We start from the raw sequence: 20,923 nt of genomic DNA on the forward strand, positions 1-20,923 counted from the left end.
ATATTTTGAATAACGAAATTACATTTGCATCCAATAGTAAAAAAAAAAAACTTTCGATCACTAAATATTTTCATACTATATTAATTAACTAAAATTACATTGCAGTGATCGAGACATTAACAGACTTAATTAAACAGTGTACAGTGAGACTAATTTAAGCAATAACTAGATTTGATAGTCTAACATAATAGGAACCTGCAACACTCATTCACAATGTAATGTAACAGTGTGCGAACATAATCCTTGTTAAAATTTGCAAGCGTATAGAGTCTAGGCCAGTTATTCGGAATTCGATGCCTGCACATGAACAACGATGGTAGCTCAGAAACTATTAATTTTATATATATATATATATATATATATATATATTACTGATAAGTTAAAGTAGCAGCGGACAGGCTACAAAGCTCGCAGAACAGATAACCACTGGAGTCTCAATGGAGGGGAAACCACGTACAGACGAAGCCGGCCACTTTTACTCCATCCTATTGAAAATCTGTAGAAGAGACCGATATATGTCCACCAATGGAAGGTCCGCGACAATTTTTTAACTAAAAATATAGATTAGGTATACCGTAAAGCGCTATGTGTAGAAACGCATATAAATTAACTGCACTAAAACTTGCAAAATGTATGCAAAATTTCCCATTTATACACAGTCATCTGATGTAGAGTCCGCCTTTGACGAGGTTTAGAATGCACCCTCTTACCGCTTGATTTGCACGAAATTTACTTTAAGCGATTACGTATAAAGGAAATGAGCGATCTATTATTTACATATATGTAGATGCGTGAATAAAAATACAAATAAAGACGAGATCTTATTCTTAATAAAATTTCGAAAAATAATTTTTAAACTAACTACACTTTATTGTTCAACCAAATGTATTATATATTTACTTTCAGTGTTAGTACCAAACGCTATTTTCGCTCTATCTTTTCAATAAAACTGATTGTCTATAATTCTTCGAGGACTGTCTCTTCAGATATAACCGAAAATTGATTTCAAATACTTGTCGCTGCATATAATTTAGATATTCATGGTTGTAAGAAAAGTAGACTGTAAAAAGCCACTTGGGCTATCACTGATCCGTTGGTCTTATCAAATCAAATCAATACCGGCCTCTCTGTTATTACTTGCCTTGAGAAAGCCGCGGATTGAATATCATGAAAAGAGCATATCGCCGATTCCGTAAAGGCGTCAAGATGGACACGATCGTAGTCAGTTATAAATAAATATCCGAGGTAATTAAAAACTGCAAAAGACATGCACAAACGCGACGTTCTCATTTAACAATAATACGTGTTCTTATGATTTTCGTGTTAAATTTTTAAACCGGTATGTGCCCCCCACTATGACCGACCTTAAACCCTTATACTTTGTACGATAATATTGTTTCCCGGTCAACACTTCCGGCCTAAATTATAATATTGAATTATTCACTAATTAAACCAAGCACTTTAGTAAAACTGAGGACTACTTAAGCGTTTAGCACATTATAAATATTTAAAAGAACTCTTCTCCGCACATTATATGTTCATAAAGTATTTATAAAAAAAACATGTGTTCAGATGCGCTTGTGTGTAGGTACGTATATATTATGTCATAAAAGCGTTTGATACATAAAATAAAACATTTTTAGGGGCATCGAAAAGGGGAATTCCACAGAAGTGAAATTGTTTATTTACGTCGATATAAATACAAGCGAAACTAGAAGAAGATTATTTTCACAAGCAATGAGCGCCACTTAATATCAAATGTTTGATTCAAACATATTCACACAGCATCATTGGCCCGCCATGCATATCCAACGACTATAGATAATGCGTCACGATGATTGACTGCTACACTAAATGACCTGAAGCTATACCACTTCGAGACAATTTGAGTCCACACTATTCGCGTTGCTTACGAAATAGATTGAAATAAAACGTTTACGTACCACAGCGTTTCATCCACAAGCGAACGGACAGGTGGAGAGATGGCACCGAAGTAGGAAGACGTCACTCGTGGCCTGCGGAAATACAACTTCCCGACTTCTTTATACCAACGCCGACAAACGTCAACGATACAGAATATGTACGCCAACTCACAGACGCTATGGCTACGTTAACATCAACGCTTGCAAATAGCACAATGCAACCAGGAACGTTGGTGCACAAGAACTTTACCATATGCACACACGTTTTCGTTCGTAACGATATAGTTCGAGCACCTCTGACGCCACCATACGACGGACCGTACGAGGTACGAAAAGTTATTCAAGGTCCAGCAGATCTACGGTATTACTCGATCGACTGAAGCCCCCCAACATCTATAACGAAGATGAAGAACCTCAACGTACAGCGAAGCAACTTTACGTCACGAGAACTGGAAGAACACGTGTAGGTACATGTGGGTACTTTTATATCAGTTTTCTATAAATTGTAAACAACATTCATAAATTTAAAAAAAACACCTATGTGTATAAATATTATAAAATATTTATGATACAAACTATTTATTATAGTATTTAATGAAAAACAAAATCATACATGTATGCGGATGCGAACGTGTGCAGATATGTGTGCGCTTTTATATAAACTTTGGGTAAACAATATATAACAATTGAATAGTAATCATAAAAAAACACACACACAGTTTGTGCGACAGTTGCGATTCGCTGTTTTCCACCAACAACGCCTAGAAATGAAAAATTTGAGTAAGAGTTTGTACTACTAATCGCTTAAATGTATGATTAATTAAAATGTAAATAACTAAATAATAGGTAAAGGGTTGATAACGCGTATATTTGCACAATTGTGCGATGGAAATGATGAAGACTCCAAACGTTAGCCTTACATGCTGTCGTATGCTGGAAGTCGAAATGTTTTTAACCAGATTTCACTCACTTTTTTACCGGTTTAAGAGTTTCAGGAAAGTATTGATCCAGACTTAAAAGAAAACCTAATTAATTTGAAAGTAAATATCGATTAATTGACAGATCTGTTCAAAAAATGTAATGACTAACTTACAAACGGACAGCCACAGATTAATAACACACAAAAGCTGTTTCAGCTTTTCTAGTAAAGTTTAAATTGAATAACCACCATGGGCAAATCCATTACATAAAACGAAAGTAGGTAATGTGTTATTACTAAAGGTGTGTGATTACTACTCCTCGAGTCTAATCTAACAGCTGTCGACTGCTGAGCCGATCTGAGCACCCGGTGCCGAACAACGGTATTCGGTAATGTTTGGCAAATCGAACTAAGATAGAAACAAAAGGAAGAAACAATTCGGACGTTCCCTTTGTCCTAACTGCTGCTATTGCTTTGCGTGCACACGATGTCCCAGGCGGGGGGCGCCCAATGGTGCACCCGGCGCTAGGTGTAGCGGATGAACCGGAGCGTGCGCATTCTTACGCGGACGGTGTTCGGCGAGCCGGTGCATTTTCTTCGGCTGGCCGTGCCTCTTTTATGCATTTATGCGAGGAAAGTATTAGCGCCAGCTATCACCGCCCGCTGATTTTTTTTTATTTCAATGAATACTACACATAAATATGCCATTTTAATTTTTATTCTTAGCACCCTAAATCGGGAGTTTTATAAGATAAATAAGTGAGAATTGATTAGTTCCTTGGTGGTGTGAACCCATATCAAAAAGTATAGTTGGATGAATTTACTTTTTTAATTGACGTTTTTGACATCTACTCACAACAAAATCAATTAATTAATTCCCATTTCTTTCACGGATACTTTTAACTCATGATTGGAACTCTGCCGCAACGCAAATTTCAATAGACATGTGGCCAATAGCCACATACTCAAGTAAATTTTGTTTAATATTTATAGCGGCTACATTTAGTTAAGTCAGGAACGGGGTGGGACAACCGAAAGAAATCTGAAATGACAGAAGGTCATGCAACAATGTGGAACATATAAAAACTGTAAAACATGGACAAGTAATAAATACAAATTGTACACAGTAAGAAGTTTATATAATTTCTCCAGGAGAAAGGCGCACAGACACATATAATAATCTTCATAATTCTCTTCTGTTTTGGAAATATAGTAAAAAAGTGGTGCCCCTGCACCAAATACCCTGACCACCGGAACCAAATTTTTTTTTTTAAAACGTGTATGCGAAATAATGTCTGGGAATGTTTGATCTAAGCGAATAAACTATAAACCAATTTGCTTATTTAATTTAATTTTTAAAAGACACTTGAAAATTACCAATATGAATTTATGAGACTGCGTAGAATCGTGAAAATTATTGCTCGTTCAATAGAACCTCATCTCGCCTGCCGTCACTTGCAAACCGTTTCTCGGTTAGGTCCAATTACGACGTTTACATAATATCTCATTTAGTTATGCGGCCATAAGTTACAGTGACAGGTGTTGGGATGTGATTTTGTTAACCTTGCCATGTAGTCGACGTACTAACTATATTTGCTCTATGCAAGTGCTACACAGCACATTACCGTACTGCTGCACAGCAAAAAGCTCAAGTTGGGCAGCTTCTGCACCGTATACCGGGCAGAGCGGCTAACATTAGCGGAAGTCATGCTTCAAGCGACAGTCGCAAAATCTGACACCCTCCATCCCTTAACGTTAAGAGTGAAAGAGAATATTATGAAAGTGAGAGAAACAGGGAAGGATGTAAGATTATACTGGGTGAAAGCGCAAGTGGGGACGAAGGGGATTGAGGGAGCGGATCAACTGGCCAAGGACGCGGCCCTGAAGTGAAAAAGAAGACCGGACTATGATGAATGCCCCATCTCATTCGTCACGCGACAACTTAGACTGGGAACGCTTGACGAATGGAATAGGAGGTATATGGAAGGTACGACGGCATCGATAACGCGGAAATTTTTTCCGGACGCCGTCTCAGCCTACCGCGTGCTCCGCAGTATCGAGGTGATCGTGGTTTTGGTCCAGCTCTTCACAGGGCACGGGGGGTTCTCCGTGCACCTTCACCGGTTTAAGCTCAAGAAGGATCCCTCGTTCTTCTGTGAACCGGGCGTGGACCATACCGTGGTCCACCAGGTAGCCCACTGTCCCGCATTCGGAGGACTCCGGATCGACTCCGAATGCCGGTTAGACAGTAAGGTTAGCGAAGATTCTATGGCCTCACTAATCAAAGACAAGAAAGCAAGACCATCGTTCCTAAAAATATGCAGAACGATTACGGAAAACGTGATAAAAAGAAAGAAGAGTTGAGCTAAAATAAAAAAAATAAAAAATATTGTAAAAATAGGCAAGTAAATAAATAAGTAAACAAAATAATACATATAAAAATGTATACCTAGAATAGCTCAAAAATGTAATATAGAATAAACACAAAGAAATTGTAATAGTTAAGGTATGAGGGGAAAGAATGGTATCGAATAAAAGGAAAAATGGATATGAAAGGGAAAGAGAAGAATTGCAGAAAGAAAGAAAATAAAGGAATGAAAGATCAGGAGAGGAACAATAGAAGAGCGCGAAAATATATTAAGTAAAAACGAAGTCCCTGTCCCACAATAGACAGTGGGGTACGAGAGGTCCATACAGTAGGGGCCTATAGAAATATAATGGATATTAATCAAAAATGATAAGTATCTTCCAATAAAAATCATAAACTCTACACACTTTAGGACCCAGTCAAACAAAATAATAACAACTAATTATTTAATTACAAAGAAAACGTTTGGTTTTAACGCATTTATTTCAAATCGACTTTTTACACAAGTTTGATAATCAATTAAGCTAATACGCAGTACAATGATTGATACTAAGCCCGTTTTGACACAATTCTATTATAAAATCAACTTTAATCAATTAATCCTTACAACCTAAGCTTTTGTCAATAATAATTAAAATTATGCTAAGTTATGTTATTAAATATTAACTGTTATTAGATGCATTTTTAATAATGGAATAAATGAGGCTCCACTGCATAAATCACTACAAAATAGTTTTTTGAAAATGACTTGTAATTATGACTTCGCTCCGTCACCGTATACAGAATAATTATGATGTAAGGTAAGATCTCTACCTAAGCGATATTTCATAAAATACAAATAATCAAATGACATACAAAACAGTGCGAGAAATCTCCTTGTCTAACATTTTTCACCCACAATATTTTATCGTCGGCCAGAAACGACAACACTTCGTTTCCCGGGGTAGCACAAAGGCGGTCGTAAACGGGCCAGGTGCTGTGTGTAAATAGATTTGGATAACATAATAAATAGATTTATGATGTAGTTGTAAGTATGTATAACCGGTGGTAACATTACATAAGAGAAAGGTAAAACAGTATGCTAAAATGTCACCTATTGTTGATAATAGGTTGACATGCGAAAAATATTGTAAGCGGGTGGTAAATAAAGAACAAAAGTGATGAACAATACAAAACTAATACAAACTATAGAGTGATAAAACAATTAAGATAATTGTTAATGCAATAGAGCGAAAAAGAATTAAAAACTAATTATAATCAAACTACAAACCAGCTGTGTCAGTTAAACATCTTATTTGGACACTTATCATATGAAGCAACCCAGCAAATACCATTAACACTATTACATCTATGACTGTATATAAGTGAATAAATAGCATCACATCTAAGCAAGCAATCTTAAGTTAATGTGATGTAAATATAATTTAAGTAATACATTATTTAATTAAACAAAGTTTTTAAAGTGTGTGAAGGTAAAAGAAGAGGAATTCAAAAAGAAATGTTTCATATTATTTTTAATCCCATCTGGGTTATTTGTTGTAGAACTACGTTTAAAATAGAGTCAAACCAATGAATTATAGCTTTAAATCTCAAATTCTGTGACGTGATTAATAACAAAATGTCCCTCCGGTTATACAAATTGTGAGATAGATTTTTAATTAATAATTGAAATCTGCATATCGCGATGGACCATTGTTTGATTAGATCTATAAGTTTCCAAAACCTTTTTATTGCAGCTTAAAATTAACTGATTTTTTTTTTCAATTTGGTTTTGATTTAGTTTTAAAATACAAAGTTCTTAAACCTTTTTTTTTAACAATTTTTAATCGCAATCTATCATAGATAGACAAATTATTAATTTAATTTATTATTAATTAAATAAATATGGATAAAATGCTTACAAAATCAACATCTTCCTCTAGGCACTGGGATAAGTTGTTTTATAAATGCTGCGAGTGGTCCGCATCTGTTACATTGACTACTAGATATGTGAAATGCCGTGTAAATAATGTGTAACCGACACATTTTGTAGCCGTTTTAATATTGGCGCCCAATAAAAATAGTATGCCAGTAAAACCATAACCAATCGGTGTAGATAATTAGATAGTTTCATAAAAAATAAAAACTGCGAACCTCATAATCCCGAGAAATCTTTTGATATAGCAACTTACGTTGTAGACAAAATGAAATACAAAATGTACTAGTTTCTAAATATCGTGTAAAATAATAATAATAATAATACAGGGTAAAACCTTATAAAGAATTGCACGAAAATACATTCTTAAATGTTCTGGAATAGCTATTTGCTTTAATGGTGTTTGTAAAAAGGACTATTGAAAGTCGAAAAAAAATCGCTAATTTCCGTTGGTTGTCCTTTAATTTAAAAATAGTTTGTAAACTAGAGGATTAAGATAAATTGTCAGAAAGTTAAAATATAACGCACTTTTACTCCCTTCCACTATGCTTAAAAATAAAAAGGTTTTCCAACAACTTATAGAAAATTTAAATATCCGAAGTATAATCCTTTGTATCCTTTTATAAGCGAAGAAGTTCTACTAATATGAACTCTTGAATGATCTGAAAAAGTACATTTAAACTACGATGAAACTATTCAAAAGAGACTCCTGTACACATTCTTTTAACTACAACACCGCACGTATATCGAAGAGTGTTCCTGAACGATTATTACAGCCAGAATACAAAGGGATAGCGCTAAAGTTCACCTTTACTCACTGTGAAATAATATAATGAAGCCCTTTTAATTCATATCTCTAAACTTATTTTTACATTTTAAATATTTTTGATCATGTTCAAATCTTTACCCCATTTCTACTATTAGTACGGTCAGTCAATTATGTTCTGCGCTATGAATCTCGGTTGGAGAAAAGACATTTTTCAACTGCTTCCACGTTTCTTAATCTATGCTTAAATCTATCATATCTTTCGTTGTGCTGTATATTACGTCATCAGCCCATTGTTATTGTAATCTTGCAACATAGCTCTATCCATACACTGGTCCTTTCCATCGTATTATTCTTTTTGTCTACCTGTTGTCTTGATAGCGTGAGTTGTATTTGTTTTTGTTTCTCTCTATTTGTGTAAGTCTCATATTTGACATCGGTACAAAAGCAGGGCAAGAATCAAATACCTATAACAGTTTTCTTTATAGTTATGTTCCAATTCAGAATTTCTCACTGTTATGACACAGTTATTAGCACAAAGATCCTATTAAAAATTAAGTATAAAAGATATGGAATGACTTCCACGTGTATACAGTTGATCAAATTCATAAGGTAAATATTTTGCAGTTGCTCGTAGATAAACTGCAACTCGCTAACTCCTGAAGTTATTTTTACAGGTTTCATGCAAATTGCGCAAATCAACTACACATATGTTGAAACTTTAAATCGTACACCTTGAGTCGGTGTTTTATATTATAAACTTTCTTATAAAAAATCATAAAGAAAATGTTAGTGTTAGCAGTTATCAATCATCATCATCATCATTTCAGCCGTAGGCTATTACGGCTAGACATAGGCCTTCGCATAGATTTCCAGTAGCACCAGTTGGAAGTATCCTGTTTTAACAACCTCAACAAAGTCATCTGTTCACTTTGTGGTTGGACATACAACGCTGCTCTTACGGGTCCATGGTCCAAGATTCTGAAGTGGGCTTCTGAATCATGAGACTCAGCGGCTTACTACTAACCTACCCACCACCACTTTAAGTGGCCAAATCAGTTTTTTTCGGGCGTCTAAGTATCTCACTCTTGACTCGATCTTGTAGATAAATTCCGAGGATAACCCTCTTCATGGCTTTTTAAGCGACTGCGAACTGGCAAACGAGGCAGGCAATGACAAACAGCATTTCACTGACTGGCTTTTAGACAGAACTACACTGCTGCTCTAGCATCCACGTTTTTAAGTTTCCTTAGTAGATAAAGTAATAGCTTGAGCAGCGCATATAACTTGACGTTGTTCCCTGTTAATTACAACGCTGCCACGTCGCAACTTCCTTAATGGCACTTGTAGGTACAAAGGAAAATCGCTTACTTAAATTGCTGTTGATTGACTAAAGCACAAATTATTTAATACAATTAATCAGACAAATGTCTTCAGATAAAGATTAAATAAACTACTTATAACTTTTATTAAAATATAAAGTAGTGGTTTGATGAAAATATTGGTAATCTGACATGTAATATTTTGAACCGAAACTTCAAATGATATGTCAAACTCAGAAATACGTACGGCTCACCTTTTTCTTAAAGCGGCTTGTTTCACAATCGTAATATTACAAACTAAACAAAATTGGGAAATTTGCAAATGCGTCTACTGATTGCCGGCAATTACAAATCCTTACAAATGTATTAAAAGAAAATTTCCGTTTGTTGGACTTCCGTACGCCGATTCGGTCTACAATTTCGACAAATTGTTTTATTTTTAGACCAATTTCATATTTTACTTGGAGCTGAAATTGTGTAAAGATGATAAAAATAACCGATTGGTAACAATATTTAAAAACCGTCGCTCATTTAATACAAAGTGACATTGGGAAAATAGAAACCAAAGACAGAATTCACCAGTTCACTGGTAATAGGAAATCTTAAATTACTCATAATTAAAAGTTTCACATTCTATATATAAACTTCATGCTTCAAGTTGTACACTTTACCCTTTATTCATAATCACATTTAGTTTATTGTTTTAAGCTTATTGATTTCAAATCTTCATTTTCAAAGTTATTATAAGATGTAAACTAATGGATTTATCTATGCACGAAGTCTACTAAACTACAAAAAATTGGACTTTCCGTGAAATATTTCTTATTAAAAAATACGATTCTCCCTACTTTTACAGGAAACACTATCGATCCGTCTGTCGTTAGATAGGAAACCATTTCAACTCAGTTAACAGTGATAAAGAAAAGTCGAGCAAGAACTTTTTTCTGCAAGCTTCGACCTAATTTTTATTATAAACCGGTATGTTCAAATATTAAAAGTATAAGCATTACGTTCCGTTCTTTTCCGTACGAAACATTTATATAAATACGTGAAGAATTTTCTGAATCAAACTGTAAGCTTAATTTTCATCTACATACATTACCGATAAATCGTACAACGGTACCTATTTTTTAAAGAGATGTAGCATTTGTGGGAATATCTGGAACAGCTACAAAGGAATTTTGGCGCCCTTCTTACGTTATGGTATTACATTTTTGCTAAACCAATGCTTCCACACCGAACAGTTCACTCAAAGCTCCAACTTTTTAATGAAGCCCTGCTTAGATAACAAATTTAATTAAATTATAAAATAATGTTTTGCTAAACCAATACTATAATTTTTGCTTAACAAAATTTTTTTTCATCGTAGCTCTCATATTATGGACATAAAAATTAATATGATTGTTATTACAACAACACAATGTATTTAATGAAGTTTTGTTGTAATTAAATATATTGGACATTAATTTTTGGTTATTAATCCGCCATTCATAAAATAGCTATTATGAAAAACCTTTAAATACTTCGCAATATAAATCAGCATTGTCCTAAAATACAGCTGTAAAAAATATATTACTAGTAATTTAAATAATTTTTAAGTAACTTTTTTCAATTAGGTACCTAGGATTGTTACCAACAACTAACCTTTAACCGATCAAAAGATATGTTAATTCATTTATTTCTGTTAAATTTATTGTTAGCAAAATTTTAAATGATTTAAAGTTTTTTAAAGATCATGTGCTCAATTTTAATAAAGCAAGTTGTATTCACTAGATTGCAGGAATAACAAGTTTATTTCTTGTGCAATTTAGGCATTACGTAAAACTGGTGTAAAGTCAGAGTTGTAAAGCAAATAAAATAAAGAAAATTCCAATTAAAATAATTAAAATTTTAAGTGCAGTACTCCAAAACTATTTTGTGTTTAAGTCAGAAACTTTTATATCGATGTAAAATAAATCACCCTCTTTATTCTACATAATTTAATTGCAAATATCTAAACAATAAGCTATATCGGCCTCCTGTTCCTCAAAGTTTTTTTTTAAATTAAAGTATTACTCAAAACATTGAAATGAAAAACGCTTTTTCTCTTAAAACTAAATAAACACCCAAAGGTTTTGCTTTGAAAAAGACTGACTAACTTTACTTAATAACTTTTACTAAAATATTTCGATAAAATAATACTTAATGCTAGGACCATTTGATATGCTCCGTGACTTTCCACCATCTATTACATATATTTATATCATCTATTATTTCATTTGCTTTGTTTGCCGGCCATTAAAAGGATAGTAGCTTGTGAATTTAAACAAAATTGAAAAAATAGCGAACTTCATACGATGACTAAGCATAAAAAAACCAAGATTCCATAAATACTATGGGAACACTGTGCATTATCAATATCTATGGTTATGAAGTTTTTAACCGAGTTCGTTTTAACATGTAACGCTGTAGATTCAAGACGCCCAATGGAGGTTATGACGTCAGAAGAAGTGTTAAACTTAATGTATTGATCTTAATAGGCGGTTATTTGAAAAATATAAGCGTTATTGGTCGAGGATTCATTTTAAATAATCACGAAGTTAATAACACAGTCCACGTACCAAAATCCATTTATATACAAGAAATAAAGAATGATTGCGGAAAACCAAAATATTTAATTGCGTGTAATAGTAATCAAGATCAACGAATAAAAATAAAAAAAATGATTTTTTGTCACTGTACTTACAAATAAAAGCTTGAATTAATCAAAAATAACTGATGATTTAAATGAGAGTTCATATCAATTTATGCTTACCAACATCAATATATAACTCGACTCGTTTTACCAACAACACAATTATCTTTTCAAAATAAAACTTTATAATGTTTATAAATTAGTGCAATTATAATATAAAACAATATTTTTTTTTAATTTTTACATATATAAATAATGATGCTGTATTTAAAATAGGACAAGAGTTATATTTGGGTAATCGAAAGATTTAGAAGCTTTTGATGTCCGGCGATCAATTACTGTCACTAAATGAATAAAACGTGAAAAGTTTTTTGATCGAATTAAATGAGAAAATTATCATATCACTATAAAATTAATTAAATAATAATAAAAACTTACTGTTCTGATTCATTTGAAGTTTCCGTTGTCCAAGTTCCTGAATAATAAAATTGATAATATCAGGATGTATCATCGAAAAATGATTATGATTTACAATTAATTAGCAGGATTTTCCACGTAACATAAAATATCTTAGTATTTATTTATATATTAATAAGCTCTGCCCGGTAGTAACTACTAATTTAAGTACTACTAAGCTTTGAGTATTTTCGAATCGTACAAAATATCTAACGCAAAGTTACCCTGCGGCTTCCTGAGTGAGAAAAATCAGCTGAGCAACGATCACAATGGTAACCAGATCTACTATTTCGACCAGTGTTCTAATCTCGAAAATCGCAGCGAGTTATCGGAGTTTGGTATATGTATGTTTCTTAGAAAAACATACATATTTCTATTCAATAAGAAAACACGTTACTTTCAATGACATAAAAATAGTCATAATTACATAACCATTTGAAAAAAACAAGTTCTGTTTTTGAATTCAGTTTATTTTATTCGATAAAATTTTTACTATTTGTTTGTGATACACGTTACGCAATTTCTATTTCATATGCTTATCAAAATAAAATCTAAAATATTTCGTAAATTAGTTCGGAAAAAATGAATATCTCATTCAAATAAATTGATTAGGTTTACTTATGTTAACTATATAACAAAAACTATATGACAATGAAAATTTTAGACGATATGAGTGAAACAAATATTGTAATTATAGTACTACCCGACCCTACTGTAATAGTATTACTCTATCAAATGGACCGTTTACATAAATATAAAGCTGTAGTAAACAAAGCATCTACTTACTTACCTGTAGTATCGCGGTTGGGTCAAGTCGTTGATGCTTGTTAGTACATGATCAATCACTGCTTACAAAAACTATATCATTGTGTAACCGGCACACACTAGCAACAAAAATCAGTAAACACTACACCACACAACTAACTTTTTTCATTAATTATTTTTACTATTACTTTCCTGCAATGAAAGCGCTTACTGTTCATACAACATCACTAGAAAAACTTTTAACTAATTAAAAATGCATTTCACGTACGTACAATTTTCGTTATTACATTTGTACCCTCATTGTACTCTACTTGGGAGCCGCCATTTTGTCAAAGTTTTATTAAGTTAAATCAACTATTTGTAATTACTATATAATAATTTATCGTACGTCATGATAATGTTATAAGCATGAAACTTGTAGATGCCCCACAAGAACCTATATACCAAACGCAGAACTGTTAAACTGCCGCACAAACGCGCAACTCTTGGAGAAACGCCACAACTCCAAGCAGCGTGTTATTTGGTACGCCACGCTTCTTTCGGAACCGTGTGATATTATTCTCATAGCTATATAAACAGCTAAATAATTGTCAAAACTAACACGTAGCATAAAACAGTCACAGCGACTTACTTCTCACAAAAAATTTCCGTTGAGATAAAGAATCTTTGATCTTCTACTACTACTACTTAATTTTTAAACAGTACGCCTAAGCAAAATCAAGTTATAGTAAAGGTATTTAGGGTAGGAAACAATATTATAGCATATATTCATCAGATCACTTTGTAAATCATCACTTATTACTTAACAATTCACCCGCTTAATACAAATAAATTATTGCAGCATTTTTCTTTTCGTTTAAATTTGCTTATACTATTTTACAACATATTACACTTGCACTTGTGGAACTGATTTGAATTTAAGGTTTAAACCTAAAATCTTGACTACGGATGCAGGATTCCATGTCACTGAATAATGAGCTTTTGGCAATTCAAGTCAACATTTGTTCATAATCATAGTCTCACCGAAAACTTTGTACCGCACGTTATGTACAGCTAATGCAAGTTATGCCTTCAATTTTAATTCCTTTCATTACTTATTTATATATTAGGAAAAGACGGTGATTATTGGAAATAATTTGCTTTGATTAAAGTCTAAAAGAGAAAAAAAGAATTAAAATTATTACTATATTTATTCGCCGGATTCCGGTCGACTGACATTTTGAATTTTTTTTTAAATTTGAAATTTTTTTTATAGGTTACGGACAATTACTTACAATATTACTTTAGTTGGCAAATATTACGTTACTCTTTCGTGAATTTTTAAAAGAAAAATCATAACAAAATAATTTTGTCATTACAAAATACGTAACGCCCTGGTATTTTATAATGACAAAATTATTTTTTAGTTAAAAATAATTCTTACGTAACACTTCCCATCTACACTTCTTGTTATAGGAGGCAGGCTGTCAGCGCCATCTATTGTTGCATAGTATGAAATAAATATTCTACTTTTATTACAAGACGTCACTTAAAGCAAATATTTGTATTAATTTTATTAAAATATTGTTCCAAATTACGTACGTAAAAATTGCTTATGGTATATTATTGGTAATAATTTATTATTAAAAATGTAGATTTTAATGAAACCGCGTAATTTTCTCACTATTATCCTCCGCATCAAAATATGACTGAATATTCAAACAAGAGAAGTGTAAATTTTGATTAATTGGTGTTAAGGAGTAGAGAAAAAGTTAAGAAAGCTAGATTAAAAAAAATCAAATAACGTTTGTGTGGTTAATAATTAAATAAAACTGTAAATGACTCCTTAGAAGAAAGCCAGATGGAGATGACGTGCTGGGCGTCAGGCTATTTCAATGTTTATTAAATTATGCCATTTTCTATTATTAAAAGTAAATACGTAATCCCGGTAAATTTATGTCATGCGTGTTTCACAGAAATGATGTATTTGATTCGAACAGGAGATCAACAAAAAATCCAATTCAGCTTAAGTTAATTAGAAAATATTGAAGTTGAATTTGAGTTGAAGCTCGTCCGTGTAGATTTAGTGTATCAAATATCGAAAGGATAGTGCCCGGTCTCTACTTTAGGAGCAGAAATGGTTCTCTATTCTACCCGAAATAAATCTGGTGTGGTTTAGTAGAGAGTATAGGTGTCCATACAGAACGCTTGTTAAAATTACATTTAATATAATTATCCGTCAAACGCACCGCCTATAGTATGACTTGCCGTTTGTTGCGGCGACCTTTTCGAAGCTGAGCCCCGTTGCGGCGTTCCTCGAAGTGCGTAGTTTACTGAAGCTATTTTTTTTTCTTTTAGATGGCCTCCGTTTTGGGAACCTCTCGTTCCACCCTATTTGTGTGGGAACAGGGATTTTGTTTTCTATATTAAATTTTCACTTTCTTTTATTATTTGTATTTTCTCCTTACATTCCTCACAATATCTTCTGTCCTTCCTCGTTCTGTCTCTTTTATTCTATAATCCGTTACATTTTTTTCTTTCGCTATTTAAACCTTTAATCAATCCTCAATCACTGCAGTTAGGTCTAATTATTATTTATAATATTACAGATTTTATTTTTATATTCCTCTCATACATATGTCACAGTTCTTATTGTACATTTAACAGTTTTTTTTTTAATTTATCACGATTACAGTATTGTTATTTCTTACATTTTCACTTTGGACGTTTCTACTATAATAAATTCTAGTTCTCATTTTTCTTGCCAGTTTTACTTATTTAATTTTATTTATCACAGTTTTTGTCACCAACCTGCAGAGTTTGAGAAAGGAGAGAAGGAGGAAGGAGGAAGGACCTTCTTCTATCATGATGGAGGCGACGGTCGCCTCCTCGATCTTTTTCCCCAACCGGCACTCGGTGTCTATTTGAAGCCCTCCAAATGCAGGGCATTCGGCTACCAGGTGGATCACGGTCTAGTCCACGCCCGGTTCACAGAAGCAAGAGGGATCCTCTTTAAGCTTAAACCTATGAAGGTACTCAGAGAATCCCCCGTGCCCCGTAAAGAGCTGGACCAAGACCGCGTCCACCTCCTTGCTGCGGAGCGCGCGATAGGCCGCGACGGCGTTCGGGAAGAATTTCCGCGTTGTCGATGCTGTTGTTACTTCCATATACCTCCTATTCCATTCTTCAAGCGTACCCGTGTTGGTTGGTGTTAGGCGTAAGAAGAAGCGGCACCCCGCTTGACGAATGAGATGGGGTATTCCTCATAATCCGGTCTTCTTTTACACTTCAGTGCCACGTCCTTGGCCAGTTGATCCGGCTGCGGCTGTGTTAGTTACGTTAGTCGTAGGTAGTAGGTTACGCTAGTCATAATCTGATAATGGCAATTGATCGGATAGTGTTTCGGCTCTTTTGCACAACTCTGTGTTGGGCATAATTTGCGGAGACGATCTGCGAATGGGGTAATTCCGTTTCGGACAACGGAATCACTGAGGTCACCTTCTTCTCAGTAAACTCTTGTCATAGTGGTCGTGGTAATGCCCCGGTCAATTCTGCTACCTCCGCTCCTCACGCTCTGCGTCGCCATGTAGCTCGATGTTTGGCGAAGAGCGAGCATTCATTGTGTCAAGTGTTTTTTGTTTCAGATTTGATGTTTGTCCATCTCGTCGGAGAGCGTCCACGAGATCGCTTGCCTTGCACCACCAAACGCTCCATTGAGTCCTCATTATTGTCACCCACACGTCCCAAGACCTTGAGGATTCGTAATTGCACAGTCGACGATAATCTCTATTTTCTGTTTAGTTTTTTGAGGATCGAAACGTTAGTTAGGTGCGTCGTTCGCGGGATTCTAAGCATCCGTTTCTAGCACCGCTCAGCATAGCCTGAGCATTAATTATCCGACGATCCAGAACCCATAACATCCAGGTCTAAGTTCCGTAGAGAAAGTTTCATAAAACCAAGCGGTTCGCGAGTTAAACCTTTGTGATTCTGGTTATTCTGCGGTCTTTTCAGATCTTTGTAAGTTTAGAGTTGGTGATGGTGAAGCCCAGGTATGTGTAGCTTTAAACTACTTCGCATCCTGCTTTAGTTTGGACGTCCGATTGGTTGTTGGCGCGGTCCATTACTATCATTTTGGTCTTGTCGTGATTCATTGCAAATTCAAACTCCGTGGCCGGGGTCTCGGACTGGCTAGATTTTTGGAGAAGAAAGCCCTCTACAGAAACCATGGAGGACCTGCGTACAATGCTCGATAATCTTAATAGATCTTCCGGACAAGTAGTCTTCAAAAAGAATAAGTTGATATCTAATGTCCAAATGGCGCCTACTCAAATAATGGTCGGAGGTGCTAGTTCGTAGAGTCCTCCAAGTTGTAGACCGCTTTATGTAACTGGGAGAAATCGTCCATCTGGATAAGTCTTATATCGAGAAAGAGATTATACACCGAAGCTCAGAAACATCTCGTCCAAAATACTGCATTGCTTGAAGACGAAGGTCTTTGACCAACGCGTGTAGCCAGTGTGAGCCAATGACTTACGGATCTGTGAATTAATCGCTTATGTTGGACCTCATAAGAAGGCCTAAAGTCACCCAGAAAGTAAAGGCGAGGCCTATGTACACCGAGTTTTGCTGCGGGATCGAATCAGAAGTATGTAGATCCGTCGAAGACCCAGTCACCGACGTAAAATGGTTTAAAGGCGAAATGGCAGCGGTCGGGTCGGCACGTTATTCTTGCAGGCGACGACCGTCGGGAGCGAAAGGTTCTCAAGTGGCGAATAAGAGTCTCCATTATAAAGGTCACGGGAAGTCCTTGAACGCTGGCAGCGCAAGACCAATTGTCGTGGCAATCTTTAGGGGTAGGCCCGTGCCTTGCAGCAGTCGTCTGTCAATTGTTGAGACGAAGATAATGATAAAAGTAGACCGAGAAGCTGCAAAGTCCCCGTTCTCGCCTCGCGCGTGACTAAGGCAAGGTAAAACGGTTGTGGCTGCACTATCATATTTATTAAAAAAATTATTACAAATATGATATTTTACATATCGTTGCGTTATATCATATGTATTTTTGAGGAAAGCAACGACAATTGTTAAAAGGATGACCGAAGAAACAACATATATTATAAGTGGTATAATTATAAAGATTTTATTTGTTATGAAATATTGGTGATTTGGTTATGATGTTAAAGTTGGTGTTGGCTTATTACAGAAAACCTTTTTAGATTGAACAAATGGCAGGCTAGTGGGTACGTAAGACGGATAGGCGAATTAGTTAATGCGAGTGTAACATTTACCCGCGTGTGTACAGATAGTGACTTTTTTAATTTACCTAATATTAACTTTGATGAAGCTGACTTTGCTGCGTGTACTACATATTAATTTTATTATATTTTCTAACATTTGATTTTTAAATAAAATTGCTATTCTGACAGTTAATTTTAAATTCATATTTAATAACATTTTAACTTTTCGCAAAAATCTAAACAAAATGAAGACAGGTTACAAATACAAAAAGTAAAAATAAACCATAGACGTCTAAATTTCGTTTTCTTAAACTTAAATCAAGATAAAAATCCTTCATGGGACTCTCCCTTCCTCTTATTAGTTCTTAATCTGAAATTAAAATTATATTAGAAAATGAATGTTATTATAACATTTAAGAATTGATCGAAATGTGTGGAACTTGGTTTATTGACTCATTTACTTGGTTGATATCATAAATACATTATATTACTTGAGTCATTGTTAAATTTAATTTAAAAGGAACAGTTGAATTTCTGACCGGCTCTTCCCAGCAGATTAACATTCCGGTCCGGTGGTAGCTAACCACTTATAATGTTAAATTAATTGACGGTGCACAAATGCATTTTAATGCATGTTTGAATGAAGATATTTTTGAATTTCAATAACAATGCTACTACGATAATAACTATACTAAGAATGTTTGTATCTAAATCATCCGAAGAAAAATAACCTAAATTCATCTTTATTTCAAGCTTAAAGACCATGGACAAAAATAAAACGACTAACGTGGAACCAAATATTTATTGTCTCTTAATCATTCGAATGTGCGTTGTATCTTTTATAAAATAAGAATCTGTCCTTTTATTTCTTCAATACATGCCTAATACAAGAGTTTTTGGCAAAGTAAACCTATTAAAATAATGAATATTATTTAAAAGCTAAACGTTTTCATAAATAAGTAACACGTTTATTACTACGAACATAACACTTGCAACATTTTTGAACATAAAACTGAGAATTTTAAATTGTTAGCAAATTATAAATGTAGTTTAATTGAACAAAACAATACTAGATTTAGTATCATTGTGTTCATGTCAAAATTCAAAAATTCCAATATTGATTTGTTCAAATTGTATTGTGGAAAAATCTTATTATATGTATTTGTGTGTTGCTCATATACTGCACCTACTTTAGATCTTGTACATTATTAAATAGTAAAAAAAAAACTAATCAAAAAACACGCTTCCACATAGTTAACTAAATAAATCTGTATGGTACGTTTGTACAAAAATAGACTCCCAGAACTCTTAAACCAACACGAACAATGCTGTTACATATCACCTATGTCAGTTCATATTAAAAGGTTTCAAAAAGTTTACGTGCTACTAACTTCTTACATAATAAATAGTAAATATGTGTAGTATACACTTTGTTAGTTAACATACAGCAAGATAAAAAATATTTAAAATATCCGTTTCCTACTAGCTTATAAAGTGGAAGAGTTTACCATTACCCACAGCGTAAACAACAGACTTCAATAATTTACGGATTAAAAATGCAACCAAGTTGAGGGGTAGAAAATTTTTGGTTGGCTATTAACTAGTAACTTTTTAATAAAAACAAAAATCTTAATTCATATAACATCCCGTCTTTTAACGGTTTTGTTTCTTAACAGCAAATTATAAGAGCTGATCAGAAATATTGTATATCAAACAGTAGTACAGTAGTTTTAAATTTACTACCATACAAGTAAAGAGATGGATTATCAAAATATAAAACACAGTTATTACCAGTAGTAGTTATCTCTTATTCATAGTTCAGACACTCTAAGGTAACACAAGTTTTAAACAAAAAAAGGTTTTACCTTGCAACTCTAGACATTTTAAACTTATACAATATTACTTATCCTTATTATTCTATTTCCACATATCTGCGCAATCACAGAATTACATTGGTTTTACTTTTCCTGATTGTCAGTGTCCGCCTGTGGATCTGAAAGCAAAGACGGTAGTTCTTGTGACGCTGGTTCCGTTTCCTTTTCTTTGGAAGATGTGCTCCCATCCTTGTCCTCGATAGGGCCATACTCCTTACGGAGACTTGCGCCTTCGCACTCGCCGGTAGGGCGAAGCACGAGGTACATTAGCAAGTCCGATAACGAGATGATGCCGATCACTTTGTCCTCTGTGTCAACCACTACCAAACGATGCACCTGCAGTTGAAGGAGAGACGATTACAAGTATTTTTTTTATAAATATCGATGATTATGAAACTATCTATTTATTACGATAACTACTTAGTCTTGCCATAAATATTATTACAAAGAAAAATATTTATTTTATTGTACATATAACATTTATTACTATTACAAGCTGTTAGTTTAATACTTTAATATAAAATCTTTAAAAATATATAGAACTTATTTGAAGCGGTCTCTATTGATCAGCATGCACTGTTTATATGGAAAATTTTTGACTGCCAATAGTATGGATTGTTTTAGGAACTCCAAATTGTCATGGCGTCTAGAGCAAGTGTTACTCTCTAAAACTGACCATAAATTATAATCCGTCGAATTAAGATCAGCACTAGATATAGAGGTACACTA

At 33.9% G+C, this 20,923-nt stretch overlaps 1 protein-coding gene across 3 annotated transcripts in view; it reads right to left on the reverse strand.

The window, feature by feature from the left end:
- Positions 1-19,133: 19,133 nt before the first annotated feature.
- Positions 19,134-20,923, reverse strand: part of LOC137927239 (uncharacterized) — a 60,587-nt gene continuing 58,797 nt past the window's right edge. For all 3 annotated transcript variants that reach the window (XM_068771416.1, XM_068771327.1, XM_068772124.1), the window contains exon 16: positions 19,134-20,530. In XM_068771416.1, the coding sequence (XP_068627517.1) occupies positions 20,279-20,530 (252 nt within the window). In that variant the 3' untranslated portion in view covers positions 19,134-20,278. The remainder of the gene's footprint in view (positions 20,531-20,923) is intronic.

Source organism: Battus philenor, unplaced genomic scaffold, assembly GCF_028537555.1.
Source record: "Battus philenor isolate CCGP_79_NKW_IND1 unplaced genomic scaffold, ilBatPhil1.0.hap1 SCAF_1, whole genome shotgun sequence".
NCBI lineage: Eukaryota > Metazoa > Arthropoda > Insecta > Lepidoptera > Papilionidae > Battus > Battus philenor.